Below are 16,020 nucleotides of genomic sequence, written 5' to 3'. Positions count from 1 at the left end.
ACAGGCAAGCTACAGAACAGGCCCAGCCCATTCTGGTGTGCTGGGAGTCTAAGGGATCAGTAAACACCACCCTGTTGTCCCGTTTGAGAGCCACATGGAGATGAGTATCTCACTGATGAGGGTGCAGAACTGAGCCTGACGAGGTGTGTGGGAGAGCGGCAGCCTCGAGGAGGAGGTTTAAGGCGGGTCCATGCCAAAGAGAAAGGCCCTGAGGTGAGCATGCCTGGTCCTTTCCCCAGATGTCCCCCAGCACTCCCAGGTAGGTCTCTGCCTCTCCCCTGTACAGGGCAGGTGGGGGCACTGAGGCCTAGTGTGACAATGTGTGGCCATAGGGATGAAGGGTTGTGTGTACACAGACATGACCCCCTCCCCTTGGTGTAGTTGTCAGAACCACATACCGACACTCAAAGTGCTGAAAGGGCATTCATTGGTACTCGGTCACCCCTGAAAAAGGGATTGGACCTGATGATCTGCATTCTGTACTTTGAGGGGGTTTTAGTTTGGGATAAGCCTGTGCTCCATTTGCAATCATTTAATGAAGCTTAGAGCGGTATGCCTTTACTTTTTTCCTAATGCTTGTCAAAATGCTTTATTTTAAAGCTGGAGATGAAATAGTGGATCTCACCTGTGAATCGTTAGAGCCTGTGGTCGTTGACCTGACTCACAATGACTCTGTCGTGGTAAGTGTCGGAGCGGGACGGGTGATCCTTCCTGGCTGTGGGAACTTGGCCAGCACCAACTTCTGAAGGCCTTGGTCACAGGTTATGGTTTGTGCCGAAGAAACTCGGGCACTCAGTGACTAGAGCCCAAGATAGAAAGTATTTCTGGAAAATCCTTTGTTGTGGCTTTGTTACCTGTGGACAGTAAATCTGTGTGGCCCTGGCCTTTCCACGGCTGGCACAGAAGCCATCTGAGGGGAGCCCCGAGACCCCACCTCTGGTGTCCCCTATTCTGCACTTTATACCAGCTGTGTGACCTCGGGCAAGTTCTTAGCCTTATTCACTCTGAATAGGGATATGCCCTCCGTGCCAGTAGGGTATTGGGAGGGTTAAAAGTCACCCTGGATTTGATTGCCTGGCACCTAGTGGTGCCCGGTAAGTGTGATTTCGCCCTCCCAGCCGGTGGGGACGAGAAGGCTTACGTAGCACTGCTGGAGGGAGCAGGCACCCTGCATCGCTGCTTGATTCCAGGGAGGATGGGGCTTGGGAAGCTGCTTGTGCCCCCTTTCCGTGGCACCAGCTGTGGACCCTGGCAAAGAGCACACTTGCCCCGTGTAGCCCTGGGGGAAGGAGACCTGCTCCAGGACGTGGGGGCATGCGGCTGCCTCTCTAGGATGCCTTTTGAGCGCTGTTTGGTCTGATGTGCAGTTCGTGGAGTGGAGCAAGTAGGAGGCAGGTGCTGCTGAGGACTGGGGTTGGTAGTAACGGAGTCTCCCCGTGGCCTTGGGGCCCACTGGTCCTTGGCTTCTTCTGATTATGCTTACAATTTCAGAATAGGGTTACGCTGAGAAGCTTCAAGACTTCTTTAAAAGAAAAGAAGGGTGATGATGGGGAACTGTCTTGACAGATTTAGAGGTTTAGACTCTGGTCTTGATTGAAAACCACCAGTCCTACTGTGTGTCTGCGCAACCCGCCGCGCCCCCCCCCCCCGATACCTGTGGGCACAGATCCTTCCCCACTCTGTCCTGTGCTCACGTGGACTCCACAGTGGATCCTAGGGATCCTTGGGCTCCCCCAAGGAATGGCAGCTGAAACCCGTATTTTCTCTGACACTCAGTCTCTGACCTGCAGCCCTGGGGGGAAACCCAAGATTCTGCTTCTAAGACCTTCCAGCCCTCAAGGAGACAATGATTGGCTTCTGTTCTGTGACATGCCAGCATCATGAAATCCCCTTTCATGCCTTGGATTTTTTTCTTTTTTTAATGACTAGACTGCCCTTCCCAATGGCCCCTTCCTGACCTTTCCTACCTTCTTTGTGTCTCCCTGGGCATGGAGAGTCATCAGGAGATGTAGAATAGGACTGGTAGGGTTGGGGGAGCTGCCCTGGGAGTGGATGGCTGGCCAGAGGCCAGAGATGGGGGGAGGGGGGACTGGCCTAGGAGGTGGGAGTCCTGGTTTTCTGGTCCTAGATATACTGGTTATTTTGGTCATAGGACTTACCTTACCATGGTCTCAGGTTCCCAGCCATAAAATAATTGTCTTGGGCTTTATAGCACTCCTGATTCTAACCATTCTCTACTTTTTGTTGTTTACTTTAATAAATTCAAATGCCAGTTTTTAAATTTACAGTGAGAAATACATATAAGGCTGAAGTTCTCACTCTAAGCATATCTACTTGGAAAAACTAATAGTATTAACTTAGGACAAGGAGCATCCATTAGGTGAATTTTAAGTTCAGGGTGACCCCAGGCCTCACCTGCAGGAGAGTGTGAATGGATAAATTACTGGTTCCCAAATTGGGGTGACCTTACTGGTTCAACCAGAATCTGTGGGAACAGGCCACGTGTACCTCTTTGTCCCTGCTGGGAGAAGCTAGCTCTGTACCTTAAAGACCGGAATATCTGCATCCCCCCATCCAGGCCCGACTTCAGAACTTTAGTGAGCCCTCTGATGAGAAACTTGACTGAGACTCTTTTTCCAACTCTCTAAAGACTCCAAAGCCCCCAGTGAATTAGGAAAACTAAAAAATACCGTAAGGAGTGATAACACTTCTGTACATCTCTGCTTAGGTATATTCTCTCCAAATTAACTTTTATTTTGGGCATTGCATACCCAAAAAAGGCCATCACTGCTGGATCCCAGGACATGTGTATCTTTGATTTTTACTAGATTAATGCCCATCTCTTTTCTAAAGGGGTTGTGCTTGTTCACATTCTTACCAGTGTTTTCAGTGCTCACCACCACTTTACTTCTGGCCAGTCTGATGGTTGAACACCTTTTGTGTTCATTGGTAGTTCATTTTTGTCTTTTGTGAAGTTCCTGTTAAAATCTTTTTTTTTACGCACATGTTGTATGTACAACTTTTACAATAGCCAAAGAAACTGATCTGACAAGAACGGAGCAACCCCTTGTCTTCTCCCCGCCTATTTGGTTGTCTGCCGCGTGTGTGTGTGTGTTCCCCAGACATCTTTTTTTTTTTTTTTTTAAAGATTCTATTTATTTATTTCAGAGAGAGAGAATGAGAGAGAGCACATGAGAGGGGGGAGGGTCAGAGGGAGAAGCAGACTCCCTGCCGAGCAGGGAGCCCGATGCGGCACTCGATCCCGGGAGTCCAGGATCATGACCTGAGCCGAAGGCAGTCGCTTAACCAACTGAGCCACCCAGGCGCCCCCCCCAGACATCTTTTTAAGGGGGCTCTACACCTAACATGGGGCTTGAACTCACAACCTTGAAATCAAGAGTTGCATGCTCTACTGGCTGAGCTAACCAGGCACCCCTTTCTGCCTTGTTTTGTTTTGTTTTAGGAATTCTTTATAAGTGATTAAGTATGAGCTTGCCACTAGTTAGGTTTGGTGTCTTCTTCTGAGAGGTCTTTTTCTTTTCGATTTATGTACAGAGGTTCTTAATTTTAATACAGTTGAATTTATCAGTTTGTTGAAGATAATCCATGTAAAAATCCATTCTGTATTCTGAGTTTTACTGTTTAGCTTTCTACAAGTGAGTCTGTAACACATTTGAATTGCCTTTTGTGTTTGAGGTGGGGTCTTTAGCTCCTCTTCCTAAGGTCTTGTGGTGTTCCTTGTGGTGGTTTTGCAAATCTTTTGTTAGAAGATTTATTCCTGGGGGCGCCTGGGTGGCTCTGTCCTTAGGTGTCTGCCTTCGGCTCAGGTCATGGTCCCGGGGTCCTGGGATTGAGCCCCGCATCAGGCTCCCTACTCAGTGGGGAGTCTGCTTCTCCCTCTCCCACTCCCTCTACTTGTGTTCCCTCTCGCTGTCTCTCTCTGTCAAATAAATAAAATCTTAAAAAAAAAAAAAAAAAAAAGATTTATTCCTAAATACATAGTATTTTAAGAAGCTATTAAAAATGGTATGGGGTACCTGGGTGGCTCAGTCGTTGGGCATCTGCCTTTGGCTCAGGTCATGATCCCAGGATCCTGGGATCGAGCCCCACATCGGGCTCCCTGCTCAGCAGGAGGCCTGCTTCTCCCTCTCCCACTCCCCTTGCTTGTGTTCCTGCTCTCGCTATCTCTCTCTCTCTCAAATAAATAAAATCTTTATTTAAAAAAATAGTATTGTAGGGGTGCCTGGGTGGCTCAGTCATTAAGTGCCTGCCTTCGGCTCAGGTCATGATCCCAGGGTCCTGGGATCGGGCCCCACGTCGGGCTCTCTGCTCAGTGGGAAGCCATCTTCTCCCTCTCCCACTCCCCCTACTTTTGTTCCCTCTCACTGTGTCTCTGTCAAATAAATAAAATCTTTTAAAAAAATGGTATTATAAAATTTCCTTTTGTTTTTTGTTTTTATTTGCTAATATAAAGAAATGCAGGGGCACCTGGGTGGCTCAGTTGGTTAAGCAACTGCCTTCGGCTCAGGTCATGATCCTGGAGTTCTGGGATCAAGTCCCGCATCAGGCTCCCTGCTCAGCAGGGAGTCTGCTTATCCCTCTGACCTCCCCCCATCTTGTGCTCTCTCTCTCTTATTCTCTCCCTCTCAAATAAATAAATAAATAAAATATTTAAAAAATAAAAACAAAGAAATGCAATTGATTTTTATCTCTTGATACTTTTTCAATGTAGCAATTCTTAATCTGGAAATCTTTTGGATTTCTGTGTACACAGAATAAATTGTGGTTCTTTTCTATTTCCTTTTTTTTTTTTTTCTTAACACACTGGCTAAAGAAAAATCAGCACTGCCTGAATAAAAATGGTGACAGTCCTGGACATTCTTGTCTCATCCCAAATCTGAAGGAATCCTTTCAGACTTGTACCGTTAAATAAGTTCTCTGTGGTAGGTTTTATTGCTGTCATTGTTTATGCCCTTTATTAGGGTTGGAGAAATTCCCCTCTATTTTCTGTTGGTCTGCAAGTTTCTTCAAGAATCAATGTTGAATTTGGGGCGCCTGGGTGGCTCAGTCGGTTAAGCATCCAACTTTTGATTTCGGCTCAGGTCATGAGAGTCTGCTTAAGATTCTCTCCTCCCGGGGCGCCGGGGTGGCTCAGTCGTTAAGCGTCTTCCTTCGGCTCAGGTCATGATCCTAGAGTCCTGGGATCGAGCCCCACATCGGGATCCCTGCTCCGCGGGAAGCCAGCTTCTCCCTCTCCCACTCCCCCTGCTTGTGTTCCCTCTCTTGCTGTGTCTCTCTGTCAAATAAATAAATAAAATCTTAAAAAAAAAAAAAAAGATTCTCTCCTCCCTCTGCCCCCACCCATGCTTCTGCACGAATGCGCGTGCACTGTCTCAAATAAATAAAAAATAAAATGTGCTGCTTCTTAAGTAAAAAAGAATCAATGTTGAATTTTAATACTTCCACAGAATGATAGTTTTTCCCCTTTCATATGTTGAAGTGGAGAATTACATTGGTTTTTAGTGTTAAACTATAAAATGTTGTGGTCTTTTTATATTTTGCCAGATTCTGTTTGCTACTGTTTTATGTACGACTTCTGTCTCTCTTCATGAGTAGAATTGGTTTGTCTGTAACTTTTATCTTGTACACATATCTTATGAGGTTTTTGGTATCAGAGTACTGGTATCTTTATTAAGTGAGTCAGGCACCCTTTTTTCTGTCCTCCGGACTTCCTTGCAAGTTTAGTAGAACCCCACAGTCAAGGTACCTAGCCTCAAGTTTTTCAGAAGTTGTCAATCTCCTTTAAAATGTTTACTTTTATTGGTATAAGTTTGTGATGTCTTAATGTTCTGTGGAACCCATAGTGATGGCTCCTTTTTCATTTTTTCTGATGTTGGTTGTGTTTTCTGTCTCTAGATTAGTATCACCAGAAGTTTATTAGATTTTTCAGAGAACCAACTTTTAGCTTTGTGGTTCCTTTCTGTGTAAGTTTGTTTTCATTCAGGATTGCTGCTTTTTTTCTTTGAGTTTATTTTGCTGTTTTTCTAACTTAATTTTCATCATTTCTTTTCTAATAAATGCCTTTAAGATTATATTTTTAAGCTATATCCTACAGATTTTGTTATTAGTATTATACGTTCAATTCCGTGTACTTATCAAATTAGTATTTAACTTCCAAACATGTTGGGGTTTTAGTTCCTTTTTGTTGTGGTTATAGATCCGTGTTTTTTGGGGTTGGTTTTTTTTTTAAGATTTATTTATTTGTCAGAGAGAGAGTGCGTGCACACAAACAGGGGAAGCGGAAGGCAGAGGGAGGAGGAGCCCGATGGGTCCGGGGATCATGACCAGAGCTGAAGGCAGATGCTTACTTAATCAACTGAGCCACACGGGCATCCCATGTTGTTACTGATTCTTTGAATTATTGCATTATTGGTCAGAAAATACATTGTGTGTGTCAGTTCTTTGATAATTCCTGAGACTTTTCTTTGAGCCTGGCTTGCACAAGGTAGCTGGCCTTCACTGGATGACCTGCCCCCACAGGTCCTGCCTGGGCTTTGGTTTCGTGGTGAGGCTTTCACAAGTAAGCTTCAGTTTTTGAAGAATCTTCTGTGCTTTCTTTCCCTCTGGATTATTGTATTCCCTTCAGTTTGACCAAGTATGTTCTTGGATGCCTCTTTATTTAAAAATATGTATGTTTTATCTTGTTTGGTGGTTTTCAGTGGGAAAGTTGATGGAAATACTAGCCTGCCATTTATTGGAAAGCTCTGCTAATATTTTCCATCCTCTTGCTTTCTCACGTGGATTTTCAGAACACTTTTTTTTTTTTTAGGATTTTATTTGTTTATTAGAGAGTGCACGAGCCAGGGGAGGGGCAGAGGAAGAGGGAGAAGCAGACTCCATCCTGAATGGGGAGCTGGATGCCATGCTTGATCCCAGGACCCCAAGATCATGACCTGAGCCAAAGGAAGATGCTTAACAGAGCTACTCAGGCGCCCGCCCCTTCATGAGCATTTGTAGCATATCAGCCTCTGCTCTAGCTACAGGGGGTGACGCATTGATAGAAAAGATTTACTCCTCTCTTTAAGAAACTTGTGTCTTGAAGAGGGAAGATATTGAAAATGGTATTTGCGGGGCGCCTGGGCGGCTCAGTCATTAAGCGTCTGCCTTCGGTTCAGGTCATGATCCCAGGGTCCTGGGATCAAGCCCCGCATCTGGCTCCCCGATCTGTCTCCCACTCCCCCTGCTTGTGTTTCCTCTCTCGTGGTCTCTCTCTCTCTGTCAAATAAATAAATAAAATCTTTAAAAAAAAAAAAATCGTATTCGCTTAGACTGTTTTCCCTCATTGAATTTCAAAAAAGTGTTGTTGTTTTTGTTGTTTCAAAGAGTTTCTTTTAAAGTCAGGTTGGTTTCCCTGGAATGTCTTCTTGGTCTGTCTCCATGGCATACCAGTGAGTCATGCTATTTGTGTTTCGCTCCGTACCTGCCTAGTTCTTCATTCATGAGTCTCTTGAAAGGGTCTGCTTAGGGGCGCCTGGGTGGCTCAATCGTTAAGCGTCTGCCTTTGACTCGGGTCATGATCCCGGAATCCTGGGATCAAGCCCCACATCAGGCTCCCTGCTCAGCAGGAGGCCTGCTTCTCCCTCTCCCACTCCCCCTGCTTGTGTTCCCTCTCTTCGCTGTGTCTCTTTCTCTGTCAAATAAATAAATAAAATCTTAAAAAAAAGGGGGGGGGGGGTCTGCTTAACTGAAGCTCCCTTACAGGCAAGGACAGAGCCCTGTCCATCTCTGTGGGACTAGTCAAGGGCCTGAGGGGTACCCAGTGACTGCTAGAATGAGTGAAGCAACATAATTCTCTATGAAGAATGAAGGGCTCGGTTACCATGTCCAGGAATCAGGGCAACAGTTGTATGTGGAATCAAGCAGGGAGCATGAACTCTGACTGGAACCTAACTGTCAGAACCAGTTTTCCTGGTCCTCCTGTCACGGCTGCAGGATTAGGAATCTGTAATTGCGTGCTGTGTGCAACTGTTGGAGCTAAAGACTAGCCGCTTACGTGCACAGTGCTTGGAGGTGGCTGTTTTTTCCCGTGTGGCAACATGCCAAGCTGCGTGGGGAGGTCATCGAAAGCAAGTGGCTTGCGGAGCTCCTGGCTGGGGGAGTGTCCTTAGAGATGCCAGGGGTCCGCTTATCTGCAGAGGACCCCAGGGACTCCTGCTTGGTCTTGTCCCATTTTTTCACCCAGCATATTGGCTGCAGCCCCAGGAGGGACCTAGAATGCCAGGGGTTTTGTCCATTGGTAGAAGAGGGGCTTGTCCTCCCCCTCTGACCAGGGGCCTGTGACGTGGGTCAGCACTTGCAGGCGTTCTGAGGCTCAGCTGTGCTTCAGAAACTCAAAGGGCCTTCGCATGACCGACTTGGAGTCGGGTGCCTACTGCGGGTCATCCATTCTCCAGACGTCACTTGTCTCTTGGTGCTCTGACCTGCGGTTTATCCCATAGTCAAGAAAGAGAAGCCAGAGGGTCTGATCTCAGGCCACTTGCCACAGTACTAACTCAGCTGTTCAGACCAGGGGTTTTGTTTCTTTTAAAGGCCTCTCGGCCAGATCAGAGGCCCCAGAGCTTCCCCCCACCCTCCACCCCCCCGCCGACCTCCCCTACCCTTCACGCCTCTGTCTCTTGTGCCAGGGAAGCACTGTGCTACCTTCAGGGTCCCAGCCTGTGCTACCTTCAGGGTCCCAGCCATGAGGACACTTACCGGGGTTCTGGAATTTGATGTGGTTCAGCTGCTGGCTGGAGGGAGCACCAGTCACAGTGTCGCATGTCCCTCAGCCAGGCTGTGGCACCATTGTTTTCTACCCTTTGGGCAAGCAGCTGCCTCTCTGAGCTTTTGTGTTGAAGATGGGGACAGAGGCATCACCAGTGAGGGGAGCTCTCTGGTCACTGTGTATTCATTTACCCAGTAGTTATGTAAGGAGCACCTGTCTTGAGCCTTGAGATGAGGCCGCAAATGTACCTCCCCAGGGGCTCAGGTCTGGCCCAAGCTCGGCACTGCCTGGAAGTGAGCTGGGTCTGACTCGCAAGAGCCTGTGGAGACTCCGTTCCCACACCCTGCTCGCCGGGGAGCCTGCAGCATCCTATTCCTTCCAGGTGTCTCCACACCTGGTCAAGTGACCCATCGTGGCAAATGGAGGCAAGGCAATGTTGGAGCGCTGGAAAGCTGGGATCATCCTCGCCCACAGGAGATTTTCCTTCTGTTCCTGGCTAAATTCAGAGCTCCCCTTTGATAGACTTCATAGGGACTCCACCTCCTGTCGGCCCAAGCTCTTTTTCCAGTATAATCCCCATGATGAGATTGACAGTCCCCCAAGTTCATAGTCACACACTCCAGCCTCCTCCAGGGGGAAGAGGGAGCACCGTTGGTAGCTCCAGGTGTGGGTTATGTTCTCATCTGCACAATGAAGACCTTTATGCTTAGGCCTTCTTCCTTCCCCGGATGGCCGTTTGCATCTGTCAGGGTTCAGGTTGGAAAACTGAATCCACCCTAGTTGTTCTAAAGCATAAATGCATTTTAATACATGGGAAGAGCTGCTTCTTGGTATTGCAAAGGCTAAAGGAGCAGGTCTTTAAGAATAACTCTAGACATCTCAGCCTTGACCCACCATGGAAGCTGTTACCTCTGCCCCAAGCAGAAGGGCAGGAGGTGGGAGCCACCATCTGCACTGATCTCTTTGGGTTCAAGGAAACACGACCACAGCTCCTTGCCAAGGGAGGAGGGGCCCAGGCTGAGGACATTGCGGCCTCTGCCATGATGCCAGCTGTGTCTGCCACCACCACCACCTACAGCAGCTGAAACTGGCCTCTGAGTGTCTCACTGGGGGAAACTTCTTTTTTTCTTTTTAAGATTTTATTTATTTATTTGAGAGAGGGAGAGAGCATGAGAGGGGGGAGGGTCAGAGGGAGAAGCAGACTTCCCTGGTGAGCAGGGAGCCCGATGCAGAGCTTGATCCTAGGACCCTGAGATCATGACCTGAGCCAAAGGCAGTTGCCCAACCACTGAGCCACCCAGGTGCCCCTCACTGGGGGGAGCTTCCTAATTCATGTTCAGAACCCTTGCCACGAGGGAATTGGGCTGGAGGGAGCTTCCGGTTTCTGCAGGGCAGGCTGGCATGCCCTCCACTGTGGGCGTTAGCCAAGAAGGGGTGGGCAGCAGGCCTTTGAACAACAGTCGGGAGCACTTTCCTGAAGTTGATGGCCTGTGATGAGCGAGAGGGAAAGGGTGTGCTCCTGGTGCCAGGGTAGGCAGACAGGTTTACGAGCTCAGAGAGGATTGAAGAGATAGGGCATGAAACTACTGTAGCAAAAATAGTCCTAGTGTAAGTTTGAATAATCAGATGTGGCCTTGTCGAGTTCTCAGTACCTTTTTCCTAGGCCCAGAGAACACGGAATTGGATTGATCTCAGTCCTTGGTGTGCCACTCATGAGCCGCTGCATGTCCTACTTTGTTTAATTACTTAATTGTTCCCAATAATAAACACTGTAAACCCTCCTCCCAGTAAGGCTCTGCCTTTGGCATAGCCTGCATGGCATACAAGATTCTTACTCTTATCCTTGGCCCTATCGGACAAGGAGAGCATACGGAGCTAATACTGGGCTCCGTGTCCCTAGTGCCCTGTGACACTTGTTGTCTTGCTTGGTCCTTGCCAACAGTGTGGTGAGCTGTGGGCATTGGTGCCTCTGTTCTCCAGAAGAGAAGTTGACAGCTCCCAGAGGGTAAGTAACTTCCCCAGGTCACAAGGCCAGCAGCTTCCAGACTCACTCAGCACCTGGTGGACAAGGGCAGCGTGTCAGCTGCCGGGAGGCAGAGGCGCCTGGGATGGGCCTTACTGGAGAGGAGAGGTGTACAGATCTCCTGTCGGTGCTGGCTGGGGCAAGTCCTCTCCCTGCACCTGTCCAATCCTGGTCCCCTGAGGATTTTGCATTTGAAACAAGAAATGCTTCAATTTTATCATTTTAGATAAGTTTTTTAAAATATAGAGTATATTATGTCATACTGATTGTGTCTTTCTCTTTTGTTTTCCTCCTTTTTAAAAGATTGTTGACGGTGAGTGGTTTCCTCTTTCATTGGGTTTGGATACAGAATGGACGTGGGTGGGGGGTACAGCGCTGAAGTCCTTGCCAGGCCCGTGGGTGTGAGACTGCTGGGTGGGAAGAAGCCTGCAGTCAGTGCTCTGAGCTTGTTGAGGAGACTGCACTGCTAGTGCTGAACTACGGTCCCATTGGAGTTTGGAGAATGCTCGCCATCTTAGGCTTTAGACGGCCCCCCAGCTCAGACACATGCTCATGGCAGGGGTGGGGCTCCTGGGAAGACCGGAGGGTGGCCTCTGCGTAGCTGGGTGGGGCTGGGTGGTGGTGGCTGTGCCTCTCGGGTCTGGGACTGGCCTTTCCCAGGCTGGAAGGGGGTGGTGAGGTGATAGGGCTGGGGACCCTGCCCTGAGCATGGACTCCCATCTTAGAAAGGAGGCGGCCAAGGAGGAACGCGAGGCGGCCACGTCAGGACCACGCCGATAGCTGTGTGGTGAGCAGTGATGACGAGGAGCTATCCAGGGACAGAGACGTGTATGTGACCACCCATACCCCCCGAAACACCAGGGAGGAGGCAGCCACGGGACTCAGGTACCAGCACTCCCACCGCCCTGCTGGCCACATGGGACCCCTTGTCCCCCAGAGTAGGGATCCTCTACCCACCCCCTTCCATTTCTCAGGGGTAGGGTACTGGAAATACTGGACCTTTCCACAAGTTCTGTGAGCCCATGGCTTGAGAAGGTCCTGTCAGAGCAGCCGCCCAGCAGGTGGGTGCAGGTGGGCCTGGATTCAGAGCCAGCTCAGCTGTTCCCAGCGGGACAAGACTGTGCCTGCACTGGCAGGGTGGGTGTGACTAGCCCTGGGCGCGTGGCACACACTCCACCACCTGCCGTGCAGAGCAGATCCTGTGGCTCTCCGTGATCTGCAGCAGGAATGCTCGGAGGTGCTAGGCACAGCTCCTGGCCCAGACAGGGAGGCAGGCAGAGAGCACAGGCTGCGGGTTTGGGAGGACAGGGCACCTCCAGTTGTCTGCACTTCGGTTCCCCTCTTGCCTCCCTGTTGCACCCCCTTGGGGCCGCTGGCCTTTCTCTAAGTTTCCTGGTGCCTATGCTAAGGGGTATGGGCTGCTTCTATGAAGCCACTTAGAGTAATTGAAAGTTGGAGTTTGCTGAGGAATTGACATGAAGCACTGTGATTTTAGGCCCTCTGGTACTGTCAGTTGTCCGATCTGCATGGACGGGTACTCTGAGGTAAGCAACCTTAGCTGTGTCTTCCTTGCTTCTGGTTTCCACATGGCCTCAGTGAAAGAATGAGATGAGAGAGAGGGTCTTCTCTGTCGGTGGGATCTGAAACCTCCCTTCCACAGTCAGGCCTGGCTGGCCCATGTTTCTTCTTGGGCCCTGCAGCCTTCACCTCTGGCCCCTGTGTTCCTTGGGCTTCCACGTGAAGTGTGTCCATCCCGTGCGTTCCCCGTTCCAGCCTCAGCAGAAGCTCCTAGTGCTTCCTGTGGCCCCTGGGCCATCCGGCACTGCCCCAGACCTCCATAGGCCTGTGGGTTCAGGCGTCTGGGGTCCCTCCAACCCTCTTGGGCTGCTGCTGCCAGGAGAGCGGCTCTTGCCTCTGCTCGTGGCTTCAGAGACCCCGCTTGCCTGACCCTCGGAGCAGGTAGGTATCCAGTTCTCCAGACCTGCCCAGCCCTTCCTCTCCTGTCTCAGCAGAAGTGAGGTTCTCTGGGGACTGCTCTTGCTCTGGGACCAGGGCAAACATGAAGGCTGTTCCGTCTTATGTTTCCTAGATTGTACAGAATGGACGTCTCATTGTTTCTACAGAATGTGGCCACGTCTTTTGTAGCCAATGCCTCCGTGACTCCCTCAAGAATGCTAACACTTGCCCAACTTGCAGGAAAAAGATCAACCACAAACGATACCACCCCATTTATATATGAAGTGTGGAGAGCTGCTCAGGAGAGGTGGACGAACAGACAGACAGCCTGGCTGGGTTCTCCATACAGCCTTTCATGGGTTCTCTGCCTCAATTTCCTGAGCTCAAAAAGACTATATTTCAAAAACCAACATCTGATATGTAAACTGCTCTTTTGTTTCCAACCCCCTTAGGCCCTTTCGTTACCTCCAGGTTACAGCTGTGGAGCTGGGGCCAGGGCCGCCCAGGCCGGGGACTTCATCTCTCCTCCTCTGGGTGGTCTGGTTCCAGGGTAGGAGAGAGGGAGTTAGGCACATTGGAACTGAGAATCATGGTTCTAGCCTCTTTCTGGAACCTGCATGTTTGCCAAGAAATTTTTCCCCATTTGGAAAGTTTGCCCCAGCTTCCTCCTGGCAGTGTCGTCAAGGGGCTGGCCCCGGTCAGAGAGCACGCAGGTCCGCCCAGCTCTCCCGGGCGAGCGACATCGACCCAGGCATCTGTCTGCCACAGTGACCAAGCAAAACAAGGTCCATCCGGCCCAAGGATCCCAGGTGTGAGCACAGCCCTGGAAAGACAACCACCGGACTTTTTCTTCCCTCGAGAGTCAGAGGTCACTCGTGATTCCACCTGCACCTTAGCATTGATGTGCAGGGATTTCTGCAGATCAAGAGAATCTCTACAGGGCAATTCCCAGGTTCCTAAGAACGAAATGTGCAATAAAGCCTGTTCTTTGCCTCCTTTTCAGCAGCCCAGGAGATGTAGCACTCTTAGTGTCCCCTCAGGGGCCTCACGTTGCCTGTGGAGCAGTGCCTGTCCCACCCCGTCCTATTCACCACCTGTTCTCAGGAACTTAACCCATGTCCCAGAGTTTTTCACCTGGCACAGGCCCTGCGAGCTCTAGAGGGCAGATATGTGGTCGGGTACCCTCTCTCTTTTCTGATAAAATTTATCCTGTTTGCCACATGCCCTCTAGCCCTCAGTTCCTACTGCCTGATGTCTACTCAGGCATCAATACTGGGAGGTGGTGGCAGTACCTGCGGCCTTACCAGCCACCCATGTCCACGCTCTTGTCCAAGTCCTGGCTTCCCGGAGTTTCAGAGTTTGGCCCACCTGCCATTAGCGGGGCTCTTTGGCTTTCACCCACACCCCCACGCCACTGACATTCACTTTAGAAGCTGCTCCTCTGGCCTTTCAGGCTTTGATCCTTTGGGCTTTTGACTGCTCCATAGGTTTGGTTGGCAAAGTATGGTTGGCCTCTCCTCCCCCAAGGCAGCCAGATAACAAACGCTCCGCTTAACTTTCTGGGTGTGAGCCTCTTGGTCCTCAAGGAGGAACGGGGTGGCCTGAGCTGCCCTTCACAGCACAGGGCCTGGGGCAGCTAGTGGGGGAGAGGCCTCGCCGTGTCAACTTGCCTCCGCCTCAGCACCCCTCTTTCTCAGAGGGCTTTAAGCCAAACCAACAGCCTCTCCGTGTGAAACATCTTCAAGGTGGAAACGGGGCCTCCTCTGGCTTTGCTAGCAATAACTGACCTTCAGTTTACCCTTCTGAAGGAGCAGGGACTCGGCACAGAATTCACTTTAAACGGGGCTGAAGGAGTGTCCCTCCTCTATGTGAAAAGAAATTTGTTTTATTCTTCATTCTGACTTTTTAACTGTTTGGCTCAGTTCCAGTTAATTTGGATGAAAATAATAATTTTCTACTTGGAGTTGAGGAGGGCAGGACATCAGTTCTCATCGGCGCGATGCTCGGTATGTCTGCCCTCTATTTGGACATCATTGCCGTTAAGTTCCTTCTGGGCTTCGTGGAAATTCTTTTGTTATGTTCCAGCAGTACCCAGACTTCAGAAACCCAAGATGACCATGCATCCAAAATCTCCTTTAAGTTTTGTGCTTAAGGACAAATGGTTGATCATAAAGGTGGTATTCCTTCATACTAAATTAAATTGGGAAAAAAATGTTTAGTTTCTACTATTTAGAAACTGCAAAATAGGAAAACGATAAGAAAAAATCATTTTCCTTTCTTCATTGTACATAGTTCAAATCTTTCTTTGTTACATTTAAACTATATCCATGTACATCAGTCTGTTTCGGACTCCTCTGCTAGTGTTACAGATGGAAATAAAACCATTAATTTGAAACCAGATTTCTTTCGTGCATTCATTTGCTCTCTGGGATGGATTTTCTCCCCTTTTGCCCAAGATGTGTGATTCCTGTCTGCCTCCAGTTTAGCATATTTTGTCAGAGTGTGCAGGAAATCTGCTTGTCTGGCTACTGATCCAGAAACCAGCAGGTGAGAGAGGTCATTCTTGGAGTGGTACGACAAGTCTAGGCCCTGGGATCCTTCAGCAGAATCTTTACCTTGGCCCTAAGTGAGGCTGGTTGTGGGGCTGTCTGACCAGTGCCGGCTCAGGAGAGGGCCTCTGAGCAGCATGGACTCAGATGGACCTGGGATTCTGACAGCGTGGTGCACCCCTGCCTCAGCCACCCAGACGTGGTCGCCTTCCACTCTGGGGCGGGGCCCAGGGGGGCATGGTATGCTGGTCAGTGTCCTGGGTGATCAGTGCCAGGAAAGCTGGAAAGAGGGAGTCGGTTTGGGATTCCCAGGCAGTTGGTGCTGGCAGAGCTTGCCTTTCGCCATGCCTGTCGAGCGGCCCCAGAGATAGAAAAGGTGAATGTGCTGGCCGCCTGGAGCGCAGAGGCCTTACCTTCAGTTGGAGACAAGTTAGATCAGAGGAAAATGCAGTTATTCAAACACTGTATAATTTTCATGCCCTGGTATTGCACTTGGCTCTGGTGGGTATTGAGAAACCCATGTATATCGCTGCCCTCCTGGGGTGTACATTCCTTGAGGGCAACTGTGTCCTGTGTGTAGTCTCCACCCCCACCCCCCCCACCCCCCCCCCCCCGCCAAGCCAGTGAAAAGTCAAAATGCAAACGTCAGTTACAGGGGTCCTGGGAGAGCAAGAGGGGATGGTAAGCTGCAGTCCTTAAGGTTTGAAAGTACTCTAGGGAAAGAAGAG

General features: G+C 49.7%; 1 protein-coding gene across 1 annotated transcript in view; it reads left to right on the top strand.

Moving 5' to 3' along the window:
• Positions 1-15,137, top strand: part of RNF4 (ring finger protein 4) — a 34,435-nt gene extending 19,298 nt beyond the window's left edge. The window contains exons 4-8 of the mRNA XM_021677716.1: positions 601-680; positions 11,091-11,100; positions 11,513-11,672; positions 12,283-12,331; positions 12,877-15,137. Coding sequence (XP_021533391.1) covers positions 601-680; positions 11,091-11,100; positions 11,513-11,672; positions 12,283-12,331; positions 12,877-13,026 — 449 coding nt within the window. The 3' untranslated portion in view covers positions 13,027-15,137. The remainder of the gene's footprint in view (positions 1-600; positions 681-11,090; positions 11,101-11,512; positions 11,673-12,282; positions 12,332-12,876) is intronic.
• The last annotated feature ends 883 nt before the right edge of the window (positions 15,138-16,020 follow it).

Source organism: Neomonachus schauinslandi, chromosome 2 (genome assembly GCF_002201575.2).
Source record: "Neomonachus schauinslandi chromosome 2, ASM220157v2, whole genome shotgun sequence".
Classification (NCBI taxonomy): Eukaryota; Metazoa; Chordata; class Mammalia; order Carnivora; family Phocidae; genus Neomonachus; species Neomonachus schauinslandi.
Note: the sequence above shows the minus strand (reverse complement) of the source record. Positions and strands in the feature narration are given on the sequence as shown.